This window comes from Gekko japonicus, unplaced genomic scaffold (genome assembly GCF_001447785.1).
Source record: "Gekko japonicus isolate JY-2015 unplaced genomic scaffold, Gekko_japonicus_V1.1 scaffold81, whole genome shotgun sequence".
Taxonomy (NCBI): Eukaryota; Metazoa; Chordata; class Lepidosauria; order Squamata; family Gekkonidae; genus Gekko; species Gekko japonicus.
Genome location: NW_015162476.1, coordinates 896,113 through 918,881, shown reverse-complemented (window position 1 = coordinate 918,881; position 22,769 = coordinate 896,113). Strand labels below are relative to the sequence as shown.

At 41.4% G+C, this 22,769-nt stretch overlaps 1 protein-coding gene across 1 annotated transcript in view; it reads left to right on the top strand.

Annotated features, from left to right (window-relative positions):
- The first annotated feature begins 548 nt into the window (after positions 1-548).
- NFKB1 (nuclear factor of kappa light polypeptide gene enhancer in B-cells 1) overlaps positions 549-22,769 on the top strand; it is a 69,090-nt gene continuing 46,869 nt past the window's right edge. Inside the window, exons 1-5 of the mRNA XM_015405769.1 lie at positions 549-580; positions 2,588-2,672; positions 10,436-10,476; positions 15,594-15,692; positions 21,576-21,724. Coding sequence (XP_015261255.1) covers positions 2,588-2,672; positions 10,436-10,476; positions 15,594-15,692; positions 21,576-21,724 — 374 coding nt within the window. The 5' untranslated portion in view covers positions 549-580. The remainder of the gene's footprint in view (positions 581-2,587; positions 2,673-10,435; positions 10,477-15,593; positions 15,693-21,575; positions 21,725-22,769) is intronic.

The following is a 22,769-nucleotide window of genomic DNA, read 5'->3' as shown; positions in this document are numbered from 1 at the left end:
ATTTTCTGTGGTGGCACCTTGGCTTTGGAATGCCTCCCCCATCCCCGTCCCGCTTGAGGTACCTACTTTACTAGGCCAAAACATATCTTTTTTATCCAGGCTGCTAATTAGGGTTTTTATCTTTCCAGCTTTGTAAATAGCCAGCTTTTAAAATAGCCTGCTTCTGGTCTGAGGACTGTTCTATGGGTAGTTTTATGCTGTTTATGTCCTTATCTTAATGTCTTGTTCTTATATTGGTAACATTTTAATTGTAAGCTGCCTCAAGCAGGACTCTGATGAGGTGGCATAGAAATGTCCTAAATAACAAATTTCTGTGTGCCACTAACACAAAATGTAGAAGATCAAATTCATCCTTGATACCAGTGCATGATCCATGGCTTTCTACACACTTTACAGCACTGCAGATTTCTTATACTTTTGAATGGATAGGATAATGATGATACCTCTGATTCCCCCTCAAACCCAAAAGTTGTATTACTGTTGGTGCTGTTATAACAGTGCATTGACTTAAAGTATCTGGTTAATCATTTCAGCTGCGAGAATGGAAGCTGAGAATACATATGTCTTGGGGGATCATCAGGTGAGTATCTGTATTGTAAAATGTCAAAATTTGTGTAAGGATCATGGGAAGTTATAGCAGCTGTTTACAAAACCAAGAATATTAGATTATTCTGTGACACTCAAAGCATAGGCTAAACAAATGGTAGTGCAATGTTTTGTTCAACTAAAAAGACATGGTAAATGAAAAGAGCTGCATTTTAATAATGGGAGGTTCTGTGGATCAGTGGTAGAACATCTGGTTTTCAAGAAGAAGGTCCCAAGTTCAATACCCGACATTTCCTGTTCAAAGGATCAGGTATTGGGTATTGTGAAAAACCTCTGCCTGAGACCCTGGAGAGCAAATGCACATTGTCCAAATAGACAAATAGACAGTACTGATCTGGGACCAATGGTCTGAGTCAGTGTAAGGCCCCATCATGTCTTCATTATATCAAAAGTTTTCATTTGCTATATATGTGGGAGCTTATTAATAGCTAATTCAATTTGTTGAATCTCTGTTTGACAGTAGAATAACTTGGTCGTGAGGTTGAGTGTGCGGACTCTAATCTGGGAGAACTGGGTTTGATTCCTCACTCCTCCACTTGCACCTGCTGGATGACTTGGGCAAGCCATAGTTCTGGCACAGCTGTTCTTGAAAAAACAGCAGTTTCTGTCAGAGCTCTCTCAGCCCCACCTACCTCACAGGGTATCTGTTGTGGGGAGGGGGAGGGGAAGGGAAAGGAGTTTGTAAGCCGCTCTGAGACTCCTTTGGATAGTGAAAGGCGGGGTATAAATCCAATCTCCTCCTCCTCCTCTTCTCTATTCCTGTAAATTCCCTGATTTTTTCAGCTACTGCCAAACAGGTTTCTTGTTTAAAAATTCCCTTTAGCATTAAAAAAAAATTGAAATCATTTTATATATTTCCCCCCAATAAGGAATCCTTATGGCACATGTGTGTTATTTAATAAACATCTACAAGTCTCTGGGAGAAGTTGCTAAACACATTTGGGCCACCAATACTATAGGCCTGTTTATATCTACATCCACATCTTTTTAAAAAATGCAAACTAAGCTTTTTGAAAGACAGGCCTGTAAAAAGGTATGGTTGGTGTTGCATTTTTATCATCGTGGTATCCTGTATGAGTCATAGTTATGGTTTAGACGTTGCTTCATTTACTCATTAATGTGTGGGAGTTGCAACTCTTTGACACTTTACTAAGCTTCCTGTGTTATGCCTTGATCAAATTAGTGAAAGGCAAATCTCCCCAAATATGTCCACCCACAAGAAGCATACAGAACATAGACAAACTTTGTGTTGATTCCACCCCCCACCCCACCCCGCTTGATACCATGTCTGGGCTGGTATATGATCTGTAGTCATTTACTGGGGAGTAGATCTTTGCAAACCCTCATGCGATTGAATAGAGACTGTCTAGTAGACGGTCTTTTCTCCTGTCATGGACTGCAGTCATTATGCCTAATGCCACTGAAGTTTGTGGGTTTATGTACTAAGAAGTAGGGTTTTAATAAATGATTATAAATCAGAGCCCATTCTGTGTGCCGGCAGGATAGCTATAGAAGGCAAGCCTATATTAGCAGGTGAAGGCTGTTCCCCTTCCAGGTCTGGGCATCTTTATTGTCTATGCTAGTCTAACTTGCTGGGTGCAGCCTTTGGGCATTGTCTTGGTAAGAACCCATTTACTGGTAGCCCGTAGGCAACCGTTTTTGCCTGTTTAGTAAATTCAATCCAGGTGTTGCAAAGAGCTGAATGGTGAAAAGGATAAGCTGACATTGGACAAGAAGCAAGGGCAAGCTCTTGTAAAATTAATATATTTTAAAGCAGCGTCACAGTGCCACCCTTCAAAGCCTGTTGATATTAGTGGATTTAAGAAGGGTATAACTCTGCCTTGGATGGAATTGTGAGAGACTCAGTGGTATTTGGCCTTAGTTAATATGTGCATAGAGCTTGAGTATTGTCCGCTGAATGATGGATTTCTCAGGACTTTGAAATAAGTTGATATATTAAGTACAAATGTTATTAATGCAGATGTTCGGAATGGACACATACATGGGGATGAATGTGCTGATTAATAATGCAGGCATAATAACATCTGATCTACCAATTCGTACAGGTAAGAGATATTGTTGCTTAGTGGAGAATATTAAATATTGCTGGTTGTTTGAAATTGTTTTGTATTTGATAATGATTTTTTGTCTAAATCAGTTATGGATTGTGGTTATAAAAGTTGGTTGTGCATTTTTTTTTAAAAAGCAAGGAATGGTTAAAATACTAATGCAAAAATTAAAACAAAATGCAGATATTAAAGCAAAAATAAGTCAATGAAAGACAAAAATCTTCTCCTGGGCAGACAGGCTGAATTTGATAAAAAGCTTTATTCTACCAAAATTCTTGTACTTTTTCAGGACTTTGCAGTTGTTTTATCAAAAAAATTACTTAAGTGTTTGCAAAGAGTACTCTTAGAATTTTTTTTTTTTGAATCATAAATCTCATCGGATTAGTTTTAACACACTAAAACAGACACAGAGGAGTGGTGGGGTAGATTTTCCTGACTTGGCCCTTTTTTATGAGGCAGCTAGGCTTGTGAATATTATTTGACTACTTCAGGTTGATTGTATGGCTAATTGGGCAAAAATTGAGGAAATGGCTACATCCCCTTTTACTATTTTAGAAACCTTTTTTATTTTTATGGAATTTATGAAACCTGCCAAGAGACAGAATCAGTATTTAAAGGTGACTATCATAATTTGGGACAGATATAGAAAGCATTTGGTGCAGGACATTTCTCCATGGTCTACATTTATAAATCAAAAATGGTTCCCTCCAGGACTTGAATATACTGCTTTCAAATAATGAAAATGAAAGTGTTGTAAGTTTGATAGTGGATAACAAAACTCCTCTAACCAAATTGCAATTGGAAGGAAAATTGGGGGGCGGGGGGATATTCTGGGGTATAGATATATACAACTCCAGCATCTTCTATCTTCTCAACAGATACAAAAGTCCCTTTCTAGACCCTTGACCGCATTCGAACTGATCCTTAAAACTTTTTCAGGATATACTACAGGTTTACTGTCTAAAATGCATAAAATCTTCTTAGACCTAGACACACGGAAACTAACAAATTTTCAAAAAAAATAGAAATTAGAATGTGGACATGAATTGTCTAGTGAAGTGTGGGGGGAAAATATGGGCTTCTCCTGCCAATACGTCAAAAATATTTAATGTTCACTTTCAATCGTATAAAATAATGGCTAGGTGGTACAGGGCTCCAGCAAATCTGCATAGAGTTAACCCTTCTATAGATCCCCATTGTTGGAAAGGTTGCGGCTCCATAGCTGATTTTATTCATTGCTGGTGAGGGTGTTCCTACATCAACTCATTTTGGTCACAGATTTTAAAAGAGGTAGAATTTATTACTGGATGTACTGTATCTTTTACTATGGAGACAGTATTATTAAACTATTGAAACACAAGGAGTTATAATGCCAAAACAAAGGTTAAGTTCTCAAACCTACTTTCAGCTGCTAGAACAGTTTTAGCATATTATTGGAAAGATTCCAAAATGCCAACAATTCACAGCTGGAGGAAGTGTTTATGGGACCATTTCATTTTAGGTGAAATAGCTCATAATCCATTTATGATGCAGACTGCAAGACAAGAAGAAAACTTTATTGCCATTTGGTATCCAGTTATAGATTACTTAACAGAACATGAAGTGTCACCGAATAATATATTTTCTAGAACTCTACTGTATTTTTAAATTATGGTTTGATGTTCTTGTTAATATTATTATTATTAGTTATATCTATTTGTCTTTCCTTTTTGAATTGGTTTTAGTGAAACTATGGCTGGTGATAGAAGGCTTACCTTTTTGGATATTGATTGTTATAGTGGTAATTCACTCATGATATGTATTGTTCTTAATGAGCTCTATAATAAATTTATTTAAAAAATTTAAAAGCCTATACGAGTTTTGAGGGTGTCTTTTTGTACACAACTGTGATAACTACTGAAGTCTGTAGTAGTATGTAATCCAAGTATACAGCACCCCAAGCATTCTTTAACAGTGCAGTCCTATGGAGAGTGACTTCAGTCTGCCTGTTGAATTAAGGTGGTTTAGAGTACAGTAACTCTGCACATGATTGTGCTTTAAATTGTCTCTTTTATCTTTTAAATACATTCTATATGTTTAGGATTGGACCAAAATCCATAAAAATAGAACAGCTTGCAGGTGTCTTTGGAAATACATTATATTCTAGAGACTAACAAAGAGTTCTCCGATATAAAGTTCTTTCTTCAAATACTTTTAGTATATTATTTTAGAATGTTTGGTGGTATGAAAAGCACTACCAAGGCCCTGTTGATCCATAGTTCCTGATGTGTATTGCGGATACAGCATTTTTAATTTAGCAAATTTGTGGTGAGAGGCAGCACCACAATGTGGCTATCATACCCATTTTATGAATGGGGAACTGATGCTAAGAGATAATGGTTTTAATCCTGTCACTCTGGTTATCTAGCAATGGCGCATTCCTCCCACATGAGGAATCTTTCTCCAGTGCCAAGAGGCTATTCTACTGGCACTGGAGGAAGGATGAACATAGTGATTCCATTGACTGCATGGCAGAGGTAGGACTTGAATCCAGGGCCCCGTTCACACGGAGCATTTGCTGCGCTAAAGATAGGGATGAGAGGCGGATTTTCTGGGCGCGATCACACCGCAATATCTGGGAAGTGTAGTGCACCTGTGGCTAACCCGTGGCTTCGTGCTGAAGATAAGGAGTAAAAAATTAGTACTTATGATGTACTAGTTTCCGGAAAATGCGGGGCAAGGGCGGGCGTCTGATCGCGTCCCGTCCTAGTCCCGTCGCAAACCGGTTAGTTTTTTTTTAAGTCTGCACAGGATGTGCACAGATGATCATGCGCATGCTCACCTTTTGGTGAGAAAAAAAATACTCCCGTTTACCACAGAAGCGATTGCTGGTATGATTTTACGCCGCTTCTTTGCCGCGCTGCAGGATAGCCGTGTGATCGGCACCTCATGCCCTAACCACAGGACCTCGATGGGACGTGTTATCGGGCAGCCGCACTCCGGGGCTACCAGCCACGCTTCCCCCCCCCCCGCATTTTCCGGCCCGTGTGACTGGGGCCCAGGTATCCCTGGATCCAACCTTTTCTCTCTAACCACTGGTTACAGCCAGACATGCATTACATATTGTCTGTTGCACAAAAATCATGGCCACCTGCACAAGTGAAAGGAAAAGGAAAGGTTCAAGACGTTGCCATATGCCTGTCCTGGACTGCATTTCCCCACTAGAGTTGCTGTGGCAATTCTATGCTTCTTACTAATGTGGTCTACAGTAATGTTGGTTTCATGTATCATTGTTGGTTTCATGTATCATTTCAATCTGTTTCTATATCGGCGAATTGGGTATTTCCTGTCAGAAGTCAAATCACAAAAGCTTATTTTTCTTGTCACGTAAACGGGCAAATGTCAATTACAAATAAATCAGATTTGTGAATTCTGTTGGGACTCTGGTGGCCAGTTTTCCAAGTCACATGAAGGGAGAGGGAATGCAGTTATGAGTCAGTGTTCTTTTCCCACTCATTTCTGAAAGTGTCCCTCCTTGGGTAGATTTCAGAACCTATTTCACAATATTTGAAAATACAACATGTACAGATGATGATACTCCTACTGATTAACTAGATGACACATACACTGATTTTATTACACACAGTATTTGAGCTAGTTGTAAGGTTGTCACACTCAATACAGAAAGGAACTCCTTAGCTATTTAGTAGATGTGTAGAACGGAAATTTCAGCTAGGGCAACTTCTTCAATAATCTTGCAGGAGAGTTAAAGTAATGGGTTGGATCCAGTTAATCCTTTTGTGTGTGTGTGTGTGGATGTGAAATTGTTTAAGATGTTTAGGGACTTCCTCACAGTAAATGCCCTGTATGATGGACCCCTGCTGTGAGACAGATTTTCCTACCAAAACACTAAATAGCTGTTCCACATTCTGCCTGAGTAGCCCCTTGGTAGCATGTGGTAATAAATGTTTTATGACTTTTCTGAGTTTCCCACCCTGTGGTAAAGAAGATATTTGGCTTTTGACCAGGCCAAAGATTTATTATGGATAAGCAGGAGCCCACTTGTTAGTTCCTTTATAAATGGCACTTGACACAAAGCAAAGTTCAAACAGGAATGATGACTTTATTAAACAAGCATGGTAGGGTTAGGAACAGGCAGGGGATGAGAAAACTGAGGTAAATTTTGTTGTATTTACAAATTATGATATTTTGAACAGGCGACAAAGTATTGTTGAAGTGCAGTTCCTTAGAGACTCCGTTTGTCTTGAGGATTTCTTAACAGTAACAATGTGTCTTAATAAAGATTCATATAACTATCTTTTGTTTCCTGGAGATTAGTACTTTCTCCCTCCTTGTATTCTCCCTCCCTTTGGACTCTAGAGAAGTGTAAGACTTTTCCTTTTCACCCACTCCAAGGGTCCCTTCAGTTTTGAGTCCACTGAATAACTGAGAAGGAAATATTCTCCTTTTCCTAGAAGAAATATTCCTTTTCTGTTTGGCTAAACTGGCAGCTTCAACCTACTGACTAATCCCTCCTGCCAGAACTGACCCTCAGTTCTTGACCCAGTGAAATAAACGGTTTTCAGCTTGGCTGACTCTTAGGCTAAAGTTTTTATTTGGAATTGTTCCTCAGATTTGATGGTCCACAGTAAAGACAAAAAGTTTTGTTCCTTCACTTCACAAGTGAACATGTCTGTTTCCCTCCGACAGACATAGTTAACGCCACTTCTGGCTTCTGACACAACAGAGATGAAGCAAGACGGAAAAAGACCCTTTTCCTCAGCACTCAGCTGCTCTTAATGTTCTCCTCAGCTGGTGCTAACCAATCATGTAGAAGGGGGTGCACGCGGGCAGCAGCCTGTCAATCAACCTGTGCTTCACAGTGAGGCATTATCCTTTAATCTCCCAGCTCCCTGAATTTGATGCACTAAGGATCCTGCTTTTGGGAGATCAGTTCGTCACACCTTGTTGTAGGAAAATTTAAATTCAAAGATTAAAGGTTAACCACTTTTGTTAGCACAGCCCTGTAAATGAGTTTAAAATATATTTTTGTTTCATATACACCAAAGTGAGACATCATGGATTACTTAGATTGGCTTTGCACTTCACAGATGAGAGAAGAGAGGGGAAGTGTGAGTGGTTCGTGCTCCCAATTGCCGAATTTTCTCTGTAATATACAGAAGTGGGACATTAAGTATTTCTGCTCCATTGAAATGAGACATGTTAACTCAATACACACCATGACTCATATTTTATATGTTATGCAGGAAGTGCAAGTCTCCTCTGCTTCTCCTCAATAAACATTTGCTGCAAGTTAGATGTTTACTTGTTTTATTTATGGACTGGCATCCAACGAGAACTGTATACACACACAAAGCACTTCAATCTTGGGGGTTTCCTGGTTTTCCCTTCTGGAGATGGTCCCTTATAAAAAGTCACTCCAAACGGTCTGTTGATTTTCATGGAATGGCTTTTTTGGAGAAAATGGGAGGCTACTTTGGAAAAGGGGTGCTTGAACAGTGTCATGCCAATGTGGGAGACTTTGTCTGGCCAACCTAGCAGTTCGAAAGCAAGAAATTGCAAGTAGATAAATAGGTACCACTTCGGTGGGAAGGTAACAGCGTTCTGTGCGCCTTAGTGTTTAGTCATGCCGGCCACATGACCACGGAAACGTCTTCGGACAGCGCTGGCTCTTCAGCTTTGAAACGGAGATGAGCACCGCAACCCTAGAGTCGGATTCGACTGGCTTTCGAGCAAGGGAACCTTTACCTTTACCTATGGATCCTGGGCCATCTGCTGCTTTCCCTTAAAAATAGTACAAATTATAATGAAAAACGCTAAACAGGAGTTACACTCTTCTACGCCCTTTGACTTCAGTGGCCTTGGAAGGCTATAACTTTGCTTAGTACTGTACTGAAAATGTTACAAAGCAATACATAAAAGTCTCTTCATGACACCTGTAATGAAACAAACTCTCTTTAGTGAAAAACTAGTCTATAACATCCAGAAATTCTCTTTCGGGCAGCCATCCTGCTTACAGTTGAGCTACTTTTTGCACAGAGTTCTTGTTACAATATCAAATGCACAAAGCAAGCTTGGTCCCAGAATGCCCCTCGTGTTGGCAAACTGAAGTAGCTGGGACTGAGGCTTCCAGCAATGCCTATGAACTGTTGTGTCTCACACACTGTCTCCTAGGTATATTAAAAGGATGGCCTCACAGGATTCTTGTAAGGATGTCTGAGGAGGCTTGTAAACCCCTGTGTATGCTGTGTATGTAAAACTAGAATTAAATTATGATTCGTAGAAATACTTTCTGGGATGGAAGACTGTAACCAGTCAGCATCAAGAACTGGATAACAACTGTGGCCATTTCCTGGACCAATTTGTCATCATCATCAAAAACTAACAGTAATACTTAGCATTCCTATAACAATGTCACTGTTCATGACACTTGACAAACATTATCACAGTTTTCCTTACAACTGCCCTGTAAAGTATGTCATGTTTGCTAGATTTTTGAACTTGATTCTGCAAAGCAGCTGAGAATATTTATAAAATTCAACAGATTCCATTTAGAAGGAAGAGGAAAAAAACCCTTTCACTTTAAAAGCTAAAATCAGGGGTCCCCAACATGGCGCCCGTGGGCGCCATGGCACCCACCTGCACTTTCCCTGGCACCCACCAACTGTTTTTAGAAAGTGAGAGGCACCAGGTTGGGTTTTTGTCCAGCAGAGCTTTTGATTGGCTGTTGGAGATTTGATTGGTTGTGCAGATTTTTGAAGATGTGTCTGAAGATAAGCTGCAGCAGCCATTTTTGGCTGGCTTCACCTTTTGCAGCAGCCATTTTGTGGCAGCCATTTTTTGGCTGCACCCACTACCCTGGGTCAGAATTCCAAATTCCAGACCACTCACCCTTCCCCTCTCTTCTCTCATCCGTGATGTGCAAAGCCAGTCTAAGTAATCCATAATGTATCACGTTGGTGTATATGAAACAAAAAAATATTTTTAACTCATTAATAGGGCTGTGCTAACAAAAGTGGTTAAGCTTTAATCTTTGAATTTAAATTTTCCTATAAGAAGGTTGGGGACCCGTGAAATAGAGGAACTCATGAAGAGATGCACGTGGGGGAGAGGAGAATTAATTGATAAAACACAATTTTAAAATACTGAAGTTTAAAAACAAACAAACCTCCCTCAGAAACAGAATCTTAATAGCCAACTAGTTTATCTGAAGGAGGGAGAAGTTGAAAGGAGTGGCTCCAGGTGAGCCGGGAGCTGGGTTGTGTTATCGCCTTCCTCCCTCTCTCTTGTATATTCCTTTGAGGAGGTGGGTTAAGATAGGGAATGGCTTGTAAGACCACCTACAGTGTTGCAGTCCTAAATCCTAAGAGCTCTACCCTTCCAAGCTCATTGACTTTAATGGCGTCAGAAATTCACAGTGGAGTCTGTAGCCAAGATAAGCCTTCAACAGTTCAAGTTAGGCTGTTTTCCATAATGTGTTGTTTTAGTTTGCAAAATGAAAACCTATAAGTTAATCTGCATAGTTTAAAGAGCCAGCAAAAAATTATAGATACATTTTGCATAGATCTGAGACTTTAAAAAAAATCATGCATGTACATGGCCATTTTTGCCTTTGCTGCTAATGGTGGACAAGGATCAAGGTCAAATGTCTACCTTCGTTTTCCTCTTAAGGCATCCTATGCAAAACTGTGGCTTCATAAATGGATTGTTCTTACAAACAGTGGCATCTCTAAGTTCTCTTTTTCTTTTTTTTAAACTAGCTGATGGGCCATATCTTCAAATCGTTGAGCAACCTAAGCAGGTATGATAACACTATTGTGTAGAAATTAAGGGCTTTTTAGTATATCAAGATCTGAATTAATGCTGCATGTAGTGATACTGACTAACGTGTCGTCATCTTAATTCATATCAAGCCTGTCATTATGGGCAATTAATGCTGTTTCCATCAAAGTGTGGGATGTTTTGTGCTGTTAAGTGCCGTCAAGTTGCAGCCCACTAACGGTGAGCGGGGAGGGTTTTCACAGCAAGAGACAAATGGAGGTGGTTTGCCATTGTCCGCTTCTGCATAGGAAGCCTGGACTTCTTGATGGTCTCCCATTCAAGTACTAACCGGGGCCGATGCTGCTCAGCTTCCAAGATCTGGTGAGAATGTACTAGTGTGAGCTATTCAGACCAAGGCAATCTGATCCTACAGAGGACTAAGGATACTGCAGAGGGGAGAATGTGCCCTTTAAAAAAGGTTTCATAATTAACACACCTGTTTTCTAATAGTACAGTTTTATGCAAATATAAGAGGATAGAGCAGGCACAGTTGTTTTTGTGAAGTCTTGACCATATAGAATGCATGCTCTTTTCGCTAACTGAGAGGATAATGATGGCAGAAGGAAACTGCATTACGAGAAATGACACTTAAGCATAAGTCAAGCCGAGCCAAGAGCCCTTCCAATATCTATGGGCTTTTTCTTGCTTTACCACTTGTTAGCCTCACATATACACATACGAAGCTGTCTAATACTGAGTCAGATACTTGCTCTGTCATGGTCAGTAGTGTCTACTCTGCTCGACAGTAGGTTTCTGGGGTCTCAGATACAGATGTAAAATTTCCAGAAATTTTGAATCCATGAAAAAATCCAGTTTTTTTCCCTTAGGAAAAAATGGGAGAATATACAAAACATACTGTCCTGTCAAACCTAAACTACTTTTTCTGCTTTAACATAATGTGCATCATTTTTAACTTAGGCCCTGGTCACATGAGAGGTTTTGGGCCGGGAGAGGGCCGGATCGGGGCCGCAGCAAACGGGCGCGATCCTACTACAACATCTGGGAAGCGTTGTGCGCCCGTTCCCGATCCGGCCCTTCCGCCGAAAACCCCGCAGCAAAAATGAACCACCTACCGAGGTGGTTCATCCGGGAAGTCCACATCAAGGCCGGCCGTGGGATCGCCGGCGCGTCTGTCCGCCAGCGCATCCCCGGCTCCTGGCCGAACTGCGCATCCCCACACATGCGCAGTTCGGCAGCCTCCCCCTCCCGACCGTGTCTTCCTCCCCGTGCCGGGGAGCAACGGCGCCGCGGCTCGGGATCCGTGGGATCCCGCCGCGGCGTCTCTATTTTGGTGTGGCTCTAATTAGCCGCACTTTGGCCGGTGTTTTCCCTGCCGTGTGGCAGGGACCTCAGTATATAAAACTGTGTTATTTTACATATTTATGGAGTTACATGTTATAAACACTTTAGTTTTCTCAAGCAAAATATCAAATATACCCAATACTTGAAAGAAAACTGTAAGCTGATGCATGCTACCTTAGTGCATGTACCTTAATTTTGGTATCTGAAAAGTAGAAAAATAGGAGTTAATCAGAAAACACAAGCTTTGTGGTAAATAAAAGATTATCAAACTACAGTGATTAACTATGAGTACAGTTTTATATTGAGTTAATAAATTGAAGCTCTTAGCTTTCAATAACCATATGTGCACAGCTAGATGTAGTTCCAGCTAGATGCAGTCTGTTTCCTTTTGTGGCTACTGGTTAGAGAGAACTCAGTTCTCAATGAAACTTTCAGAGTTTTCGTCTGAGACTTTGGTGCAGTTTCTGCCCTACCTCATGATCTTTTTTTTGCCAGTCCAGCAAGGTAGGACAATAAGATACTTAATACTCAGTCTCTGGGTATATATGTCACAGTGTTTTGCAGGAGAGGTGAAAAGGTTAACCACAAGGAAGCAGTCATTTCAAAAAGACAACAGTTGAGAAGCAATAAAAGTCCTGTATGCTGAGGTATCCTTTTAAGTGCAGAAATGCATCTTGGGTTTTAGAGCTATTATGTCTACAGTGTGCCCATCTTGCCCTTGAAAGCATGCAACTCATTCTAAAAGAGAAAATATTTCATAGGAGCTTTCCCCCCAGGTATTTCCCAAAATGTCCAATTTTTTCCCCATTAAAAAAATTGGGTGCGGGGAGGCTTTGGGGGGGGGGGGGAGAATTTCCCCATTTTTTCCTGGGCCTTCACATTTGTAGTCAGAGGTTGAGGTCTGTTCCATCCCTTACTACTTGATGGTCCCTGGTTCAAATGTTGCCTCTGACTTGACTTGATGCAGTTAGACAAGTCAGTCTTTTTCAGCCTCATTTCCCCAGATGCAATATGCGAATTATATCAGCCTTCCTAAGAGGGCAATTGTAAATATTACAGCAGCGTTGTACATGAAGTGCTTCAAACACTATAAACACCATATAAATACTAGATATTATTATTAGACTGGTACTGTTTTCCATTTTTACAGTTAAGCTTGAAGTGGCTACCCAGTGACTAAGAAGGGGTTTGATTTTCAGGGATAAACAAATCAAAGACTGATAGCAGTCCTTAGGTGTTGTTATATGACTAATGTTTACTCGTGTCAGAACAGGGTTGCTCCAGCACACTAGAATGTGACTGAAAAGAACACAGACATGATCCATGTTTGTTATTCCTTTAAAATTGTGGAGAACCTGCAGTGATGTAGGGCCACCCTAGTGGTTTTGTAAGATGAGTTACACTCACAGTACGTTTGTCCTGGATCTTACACCATCTGGAACAAATGCTAATGGCAGAGGAGGCCATGGTTCTACTGATGGAAAGACAGGTGTTGCTTGAATGAACAGTTACACTATGTCCAAGATCACACATGCATTGGAAGGCAGGGTTAGAAGTCAAACTTGCTGCATTATTTGATTCAGAAATCTGGCTCCTGTTGCTTAGAATGCTAAACTGGTTATAGCATATTCTGAATGAGAGCCAGAAACGGGATAATTAGTGCCAAGGCTTTGAAGCTAATGAGTCATTTTGAGAGCTGTAACATGCATAGATGTGGGGTGATAAAGGCTTGAACATGTATGTTGGAAACTCACAGCTTGGGTATTCAGTTAGGATACACAATGCCCTTAATTTGTTTTATCATCATGATGACCTTGAGAGATACGTTAGGCTGAGGGAACATAAACTTGTCCAAGGCCATTTAATGAGCTGGTTTTAGAAAGCCAGTGTGTGGTGTAGTGGTTAGAGTATCAGACTAACATTGGGGAGACCCAGATTCAAATCCCCAGTCTGCCATGGAAGCTTGCTGGCTGACCTTGGGCCACTTATACACCCAACGTACCTCACAGGGCTGTTGTAAAGATCAACTGGAGGAGGGAATGATGTAATCTGCTTTGGTGCCCATTGGGGTGAGAGATGGGGTATAAATGAAGTAAATAAAAAATTAACCATGACCAGAGGTAGATTCGGGGGGATCGCGGGGGATCGCAGTTCCCCCGGGTGAGGTATGGGGGGCGGGGCACATGATGAAGCCCTGCCCCCTGCTTCCGGCCGCCCCGCTTCCGGCCCTCATTCAGCCAGGAGGAGGCAGGAGAAGAGGGAGGGTAAGTTGCTTCCTCCCTGCCTCTCCCCACCCCTGCCTGCCTGGGGCCAGGGAGGGCCTTCACGGGGCTTCCTTGCACTCCCGCCGGCCTTGCAGGTCCACCGCCGGGTCCCTCATGGGGCTCGGCAGTGGAGCTGCAAGGCCGGCGGCGGCGGCTGGGACCGTTGGAGGTGGGGTGTGTGGCCTTATGACACACTTCCGGTGATGTCAGGGGGTGTGGCCTTATGACACACTTCCAGTGATGTCAGGGGGTGTGGCATATGCTAATGAGTTATGCTAATGAGTTCCCCTAGCTCTTTTTCTACGAAACGACCCCTGACCATGACCATCTGTGTCTAGCATAAAATATACATATAGCGATTAGGAAATCTTTCAGCTTTACAAATCTGGCGGGGTCGGTGTTCCTTGTTTTCTGCAGCTTTGAGGAAACTGGAGTAGCATAAATACAAAAATGACTATTAAGTTATTCATTCTTTGAACCTTTGTTTAATACTTCCATGCTATTTTCTAAAAATAATACCGTAGGTAGACTTCCCAGATATCAGGATTGGATGCTATGTAATTCAAATGTTTGCTGTTTTTCCAGTTAGAAAATCTTTATGGTCCAAAGCCTTTGATTTGTTTTTGCAGATATTTTCCAAGCCTACCCCCCAGGTGTTTAAAGTATAGTAGCTTTTGCCTGTTTGATGGACGCATGACTGTAAAAATAGTACCATTAAGAGCAAAAACCTTTTGATGAAAGATTGCCTTCATGTAGGGTTCGATACTGCTGTGAGCTAACAGTTATATAAAACATTAATACCTCAATTCCTTGCTACATAAAGCCAGTATTGAAATAGTTTGGCTGCCTTGAATAGTTTATTTACATATTGCTTCCTACATTTCTTTATTCAGCTATTTGTAAATATTAGCTTCTTAAATTGTCTAAAGAGCTTTGTGACCAGAATATTGATACTACAATAACATGCTTATTAATGACAATTGTATAAACATTTATTGCTTGCATAAATATGTTATTATTTACTAATTTTACAGTGGACTAATAAAAAGGTAGTGCCTTGCCAGTTTTCATTTTCATTTTTTGAGATCAAAAATGCCTTGTTCCAAATGCCTTGTAGTAAAAGCAAATTCCATTAAAGTTTTCTGGTTGGTATGTCAGGTTTGATAACCAGATATTATGGTACCGCTGGGACAAGATACTTTTATGGAAATGCAAGCATTATTATCTATAGCATACTGAATTTACTTCCCAAATATGTATGGGAAATTCCAGGATAGGTTTTTTCACCTGCCAAATAAGTTAATAGCTTCCTTAGAATGAAAGAAAATAATCAGCTGCACAGTAACAAAATGCATTTCATCTTGCTGTGAATTTCCCTACCTTTTATAATAGCTGTATGATATTAAAACTAGTACAATAGTGCCATTGAAGTATGGTGTTGGGATGAAGGAACATATAGGAAGAGGGAAGATAAATTTTCCTTATTTATTTAATTAAATAAGCCAATATTCTGTTGAACTAATTTCTTTAGAGGGGATTTCGTTTCCGATATGTTTGTGAAGGACCATCACATGGTGGACTTCCGGGAGCTTCTAGTGAAAAAAACAAAAAATCATATCCTCAAGTTAAAGTAAGTACATGGCTTCTTTGCTGTTCTCTGTTTCTCATAAATGTGTTTTGAAGTTTTGATTGCATTCAAGATTCACCGCCTTATAAACAATGGCTCAATGGGATAAGTACGTAATTGATTCAAGGGTAGTGGCTGAAAATCTGCCAAGCAAGTAAATAATTCATTACCCGCTGTCTTTGTGTGACGAGCCGCCAGCAAGAATGATACTTGGGGGTTTGGAACTGTGTGTGCAGTTGAGTGTAGCAGAAATTTGGCAGCCAAATAAATGTGAGAATGGCTGGCTGAAGCAATATAATCTGTTGGAGGGAAGGTGTAAAGCAGCATCTGGAATCTCCCACTGTTCACTTGCACACAGGGTTGCTAACCCAGGCTTGTGAAATTCCTGGAGTTTCAGGGGCAGAGCCTGGGGAGGGCAGAGCCTGGGCAATACAGGAAGCTCAACAGGGATGTGCTACCTTAGAATCTGCCCTCCAGAGCTGCCGTCTCCTCCAGGGGAGCTGATCTCTTTAGAAGGGTTGCCAGCTCCATCGTATGAAATTCCTAGAGATCTGGTGATGGGGCCTGTGGTAGGCAGAATTTGGATAGGGCTTTCACCTAGCATCTATGGTATACTGTAGAGTTTGCCTCCTGGAGCTGCCATTTTCTCCAGGGGAACTGGTAGTCTGGAGATGGGTTGTAATTCAAAACAACCTCCATTCCCCACCCGGAAACTGACAGCCCTGCTTACATAAATGGTCTGATATTTATTTCAAGTTTAGTTTCCTACATCTTAACTTTTTTAAAGGATTCTAGCAGAATATTGTAAATCTAATCAGTAAATGGTTGGGTTGGATTCAGACAGCTTTTTCACTGAGTCTCAATCTACAACTACAACTCCCCTTCCGTGTGGTTTTTGTCCATGCAAGTCCCATAATTCTCAGCATAGCATTTTTGGTGGTTGTAAGGGAATCCCTTCCTCCCTTTTTCACCAGTGGAAAAGCAGGTTGGATCCAACCCCTTGAGAAGTGGAGCAGCTGGTTATTTTCATCAGTAAAATAAAAGCCAATTGTCAAAGTCAAGGCCTGAAGGACTTCCCAAACATTTAACTAATTAAAAGTGCAGATAAAAGGGGGCAGGGGGTACACAACTGCTATCATTTGGAATACATATAACCAGGAGGGTTTGGATAATGGTTGAACAACACAAGTCTTATGGCAAAATGTTACTTTACCACACCAATCTTTTTGGCCAAAATTACAAATTATTATTTTACAATGCCAGTTATACTGCCAGACTTCCCACATCTCCAGGCAATGATCAGTTCCAAGAAGAACAACATGCCTTTGAATCTCAACTGACTTGTGGTGACCCTTTCCACGGGGCATTCCAGGCAGGAGTTGAGCAGAGGTGGTTTGCCATTGCCTTCCTCTGCATATCAACCTTAGTTTTCTGTGGCACTCTTCCATCTAACTACTGATCATAGCTGACCCTGTTTAGCTCCCAAGGTCTGATGAGCTTGGACCAAACTGGGCTAATCTGCCTTCCCCAAGCGGCATGAAACTCCTTTTCTGGGGATTGGGAGACAAGCAAAGTGTGTTGTTGGGACAAGGAGGTACAGCAGCCAGGGGTAATAAGGTAAAATCCTTTTCTTCCTTCTCCACTGATGCAAGCCTCAGTTGGAAGAAAGAGGAAATTTTACCCAATTCCCACAAATCTCTTCAGTGTCCTATTCTGTGGCGCATTTTGGTTGTCTCCAGATCCTCAAAGAGAGGTTATGGGCTGCTGGCAGAAGGTAGGAAAAAAGCCTTTACACCAGCTCCTCCCATGTGCTCTTCCACTGGATCCAACCACAGGTGCCCCCAGAATTAATGCTGCTGAATAAACCAAGTTTGAGTCTCTTGTAGAATACAATATATATTGTCATATAAGTTCTAAAAAGGTAAAAAGATGTATTTTATTTCTTTTACTGATACTTTCTTGGCTTTTATCTACCATTGTTCTTGTCCTAAGTCTCTGTTTTCATCTGAAGGGTTTTTCTGGGGGGGTTGTTGTTTTTTTATGTATAAATCCTCCCATGGCAACAGGAGAGGTTGGTAGAGAAATATGGGGAAGTTCCTCGAGGCAACTTTATGGCTTGTTAATGCCTGTTCTTGCTTCAGGTAGGAAAGAGAAGTGTTTTGCATGCAGTTTTCCTCTTTTACACACACACGCTCCTCACCTCCGCCAGCATTACATCTTCCTGTTGCTGAGTGCTTCCCTTTGATGAATGATGAGATCTTTGTGAACCCCACAAAATAAGAACGATCAAGCATTGTTCCTCCGACATGATTAATGAGCATGGCCTAATATGCTCTGTTTTGACTTGTTTCCTGTAGGAGCAGTGCCACTCAACTGGAGGAAACAAAAATATTGATCATGTATATCGCATTTGAGGTTTTAAAAAATTCCATATAATGTTAGGAATCCCATTCTTTCTGTGCATTGGTGCCTGAGGCAGTTAGTTAACCTGGGCTGTGGTTTGGGAAGGTACTATTTCAAATATCTTCATGGCCACGAAATCTCTAGATGGGACCATGTATGTGTAAAGTGCCATCAAGTCATGGCCAACCACACAGGGTTTTCAAGACAAGAGGCAAACAGAGGTGGTTTGCCATTGCCTACCTCTACATAGCAACCCTGGACTTCCTTGCTTAGCTTCGAGATCTGGCAAGATCGGGGCTAGCCTGGGCCGTCCAGGCCAGTGCCCTGTCTGCTGTATGGGAAGGACAATGCTGGCCTAATTGACAGGGCTCTTGTAAGATTGCTGTGTTAAAAATTTGTCCATTCACTGATTCTTCCTCCCGAGCAGTGTTCCCTCTAAGCTGAGTTAGTGTGAGCTGGCTCACAGGTTTTTAGCCTCCGGCTCACACATTTCTGTCTTAGCTCAGGAAGGATGGTTCCAGAGCAAACTAATATATGCAGCAGCCAAATCGCTCGCTCACAACTTTAATGCCAGTAGCTCACAAAGTAGAATTTCTGCTCATAAGACTCCACAGCTTAGAGGGAACATTGCTCCCGAGAGTCTTTAAAGGTTGAAGTAAGGTAAGACTCATTTGCTACTGAGATTAAGGGTTATTGAATTGCTTCTTACATTAATAGAGAATTGTGGTTACTGTTCTCCAGTGGCTCGGTCTCATGCAGCTCCCAGTAAAACAATATTATATAAAAATACTGTAGGAGTAAACTCACAGAGGAAGAAATATGTTAGCAAGAGAGACTAGATGAGGTGCATCAGCATTAACATAAGCACTCTTACTTCTCCCATATGGATTCCATATTCTTACATACGGGAAGTAATTTTTTTTTTGGGGGGGACCATTTGGAGAACAGCAACATTGTTGCCTCTGTCACATAAGAATCAGCCTAAGAGATCCTGTTAAGTGTTTTCCGTGAATTTCTGATGGTGATTCTGGCTTTCAGACTTGAGTCACCTGTGATTGTGATGGTGGAGGAAGCATCCTTGTGTAGAGTAACTGTCCTCAAATAAGCAACCTTGACTCTTGACTTTGTAAACATGCCTGTAAATCAGAGAACATTTGGCAGCTTTTCCTTGGCCAGCCAGCGCTCATTGGCTACATTGTGAAATTGAATTGGTTTGTTATGAATACCCTGAAGCATCTCAGTAGCCTTATTCATAATTTTTTGTATGTGATTGCTTGTTGTATTCTGACTTCAGTCATAAGGTCTTCACAAGAAAAGTCACATTCTGTGAAAGTAATACAGAACCAGTCAGTTAAATGGGAATTCTGCCATTGATTTCAATGGAATGTGAATTGGACACGTTCTTTTACAGCATAGGATCCATGATGACCAATTTGTGAGACTTTCAAAGGGTTTATCTTTTGTGTGTTGTTTGGTGAAGAACATTTTTATTGTGTTGTACTCATGCTGGTGAAGTGTTTAGTACTTATTGACTGAGCTGGCATAATTATTTGGAATGTTCAGTTGTTCAGGGAACAAAGCCATTTGTAGTCCATTTTGTGTGAGGGAAGGGGAGGTTGTCGGTTTGACTGGGATTAAAAAGAGGACTGGGCAAGACTACCAGGGAGGAGGGAACCAACAGAGCCAACAAGGCTGAAGGAAGGGGTGCAGAATAAGAAACAGTAAAAGAGAGAGTAGGTGGCAAATGTGACCTAATGACTGGGTCAGTCTGGAGGGAAAAAAGGAATTGAAGCAGAGAGGAAAAATAGAGATAAAACACTGAATAAACTTCATGGCACCTAAAATCAGCAGGAGTTTGCTAGAGAGAAGTGCTGGAAGTTGATGAGGGACAGAGTGTCTGAAGGAACTAGGATTAAATAATTTAATTTAATTAATTAATTAATCAATTAATCATTACTTTCTACCAGCATGCAGCTGAAGGAAGGAGGAATTTAGGACCAGGCCAAAACTATGCAGAGGGCCTGGAGCAAGGAAAGTCTGGGTGCCACTGAAGTGCCAAGTGGAACGAAGTAGGCGGGCAACGGAGGGGGGGCCAAGAGAGAAAAGAGTTGCTGGATCTGGGGTGTAGACCCTGATAACAGAGTTCTGTGGCTTCTTTTGTAGCTGCAGCGTTATGGCCTAGCAACCTGAAAGCTATGGTCCTCCTATGCACGCTTAGGTGGGAGTTAGCCTAAATCAACACAGTGGATCTTTCTTACTTTCAGGTAAACATGCAGAAGACAATGTCATAAGGGGGCAGTAAGGTCCAAGAATATAGACGCAGGAGTTACTTGCAAAGGTTGGAAGGGAGCATAGATGGGAATGTGGGAGACTCGCACAGATGTCCCATTCCCTGACATCCTGTCACGCTGCTTTCACATGTGACGGTGCACACAAATAGGAAATAGAGAGAAGGAATCCTCCCCATAGAAATCCTCCATGTGTAGGTGTTGTGTCTGTGCTTTGGGTAGATTGTATTGACACCGTACAACCGGTTTATTTTGCCAGGCCATTTGTTTATTTTTTTTTTCCCTGTATGGGTTTTGATTTTACTGTCTGTACAAGTAAACAGGGGGGGAAACCATGGTGTTTTTGCAGTAAAACTAAATATATGAACTGGCAAGCAAGTATGCAGGCTGTGGGGCTGTCTAAAAGTGATATTTCAAAATTCTCTGAGTCAGACTGACAGTATACCTCTAATCTGTACAACAAAACTTTTTCTAGAATGGAGTAAGTGTCAGCTAAATGCTGCCTACCTGCTATTAAATCACGATCAGGTTAGGGACAGAAACCATTATTTTTTTTTGTCAATGTTGAAAAAATTGCCACAGTACATGGGGGTTAATTATTTCCTTGTTCTGCCTGGATGAGAATGTTGAACAATCAAAATACACCTTTGGTTAAGAAAACCCTTGAGCCAAAATCTAGTAGATTAGATGAAATTGCAGGCACAACTAGGCCTCTACTTAGGGTTGCCAGCTCTGGGCTGGGAAATTCCTGGAGATTTCAGATGCGGAGCCTGGGAAGGGTGGGGGTTTGGGGGAGGGGAGGGACCTCAGTGGGATATCATGCCGTTTGAGTCCACCTTCCAAAGCAGCCATCTTCTCCAAGAGAACTTATCTCCGTAGCCTGGAGATCACTTGTAATTCCAGGAGGTTGGGAGGTTGGCAGCCCTACCTCTACCACTGCCATTCCGCATGGCTTTTGCACATTCAGGCCCCGTGTTTCCCAGCACAGCATTGTGGGTGGTCAAAGAGAACCCCTCCTTCCTTTTTCACCATCAGGAAAGCTGATTGGATCCAGCCTGTTGTCTATGAAGTTGGTTGATGTGTCTGTACTTCAAAAAAATCTAAATTCATTCTTAACTACTTTGAAATGGAACATACATTAAGGTCATGACAAATGATGGTTCATACTGAAAGTATTTGTTATGCTTCCTAACAGATCTGCAATTACGTCGGCCCTGCAAAAGTAATTGTTCAGTTGGTCACAAATGGAAAACAGCCCCACTTGCATGCTCACAGCTTGGTGGGGAAACACTGTGAGAATGGAATATGCACAGTGAATGCAGGACCAAAAGATACTGTGGTAGGGTAAGTATGCTAATGTATTGGTAGAATAAAATATCCATGCAGCTGTGACAGAGTATATCAAAAAAGTGGTTGCAGGAGTCAGAAATCATAAAGAGGAAGTAGTAGGTGGAACATCATTCTTTCATCTAGGGGTGCTTGATGTGTATCTTGTACATTATTGTGGCTACAGGACAAAGTTTTTCAGACATGCGAATTCCATATAAAAGTTACACCAAAAAAAGTAGTTGACTCATAGAGGAAATCTGGGAGCCCGAGCTTGCAACAACATGTGAAGCATCCATTAATTTTCTGTAGTTTAGCTTGTGTAGTAAGTTTGGGTTGATTATTTTTATCATTTTAAAGAACCAAAATGTTTAACAGGGAGTAGCTGAAATAATGTTATACATTTCATTGGGAGCTTCATTACTTCTGAACAAGATTTAAACCATGTCTAAAACAAAGCTATATGGGATAGTTGGCGAAATTAGTCTTTCACTTTACTAAAAATATTTAATAGGTGTAACTGCAAAGCACAGAGTTTAAAAACAAAACCTTTTTTATTTGTCTTTACCAGGGGTCTTGTTGTAGAAAAAGAGCTGCCGGAGCTCATTAGCATAACTCATTAGCATAACTTATTTGCATATGCCACGCCCCCTGACATCACCGGAAGTGACAGAAGGCCACACACCCTGACATCACCGGAAGTGTGTCAGAAGGCCCGGCTACTTACCCTCCTGCTTCATCCTCATTCCCAAACGGAATGAGGATCGAAGCAGAGGGCGGGGTAAAGAAGGGGGCGGGGCTTCACCATGTGACCGCCCCTCCCCCTAGAGGTTCTCTTCCGGAGCTCCGTACCTGAGAGCTCCCCCCCGACTAGAGCCCTGGTCTTTACACTTCTTCTGTGAAGTTCATTTACATTTTACATGTTTAAATGGGGGAACTGAAAGATGAGAGTCAGTGAATTGCCCAAGACCATCCAATAAATGATGACCTAATTTCAGCCCGAGGATTCAGTCCCATGCATGTTCCCAGGCACTTTGATACACCAGAGCTTTCCTGATTTCCT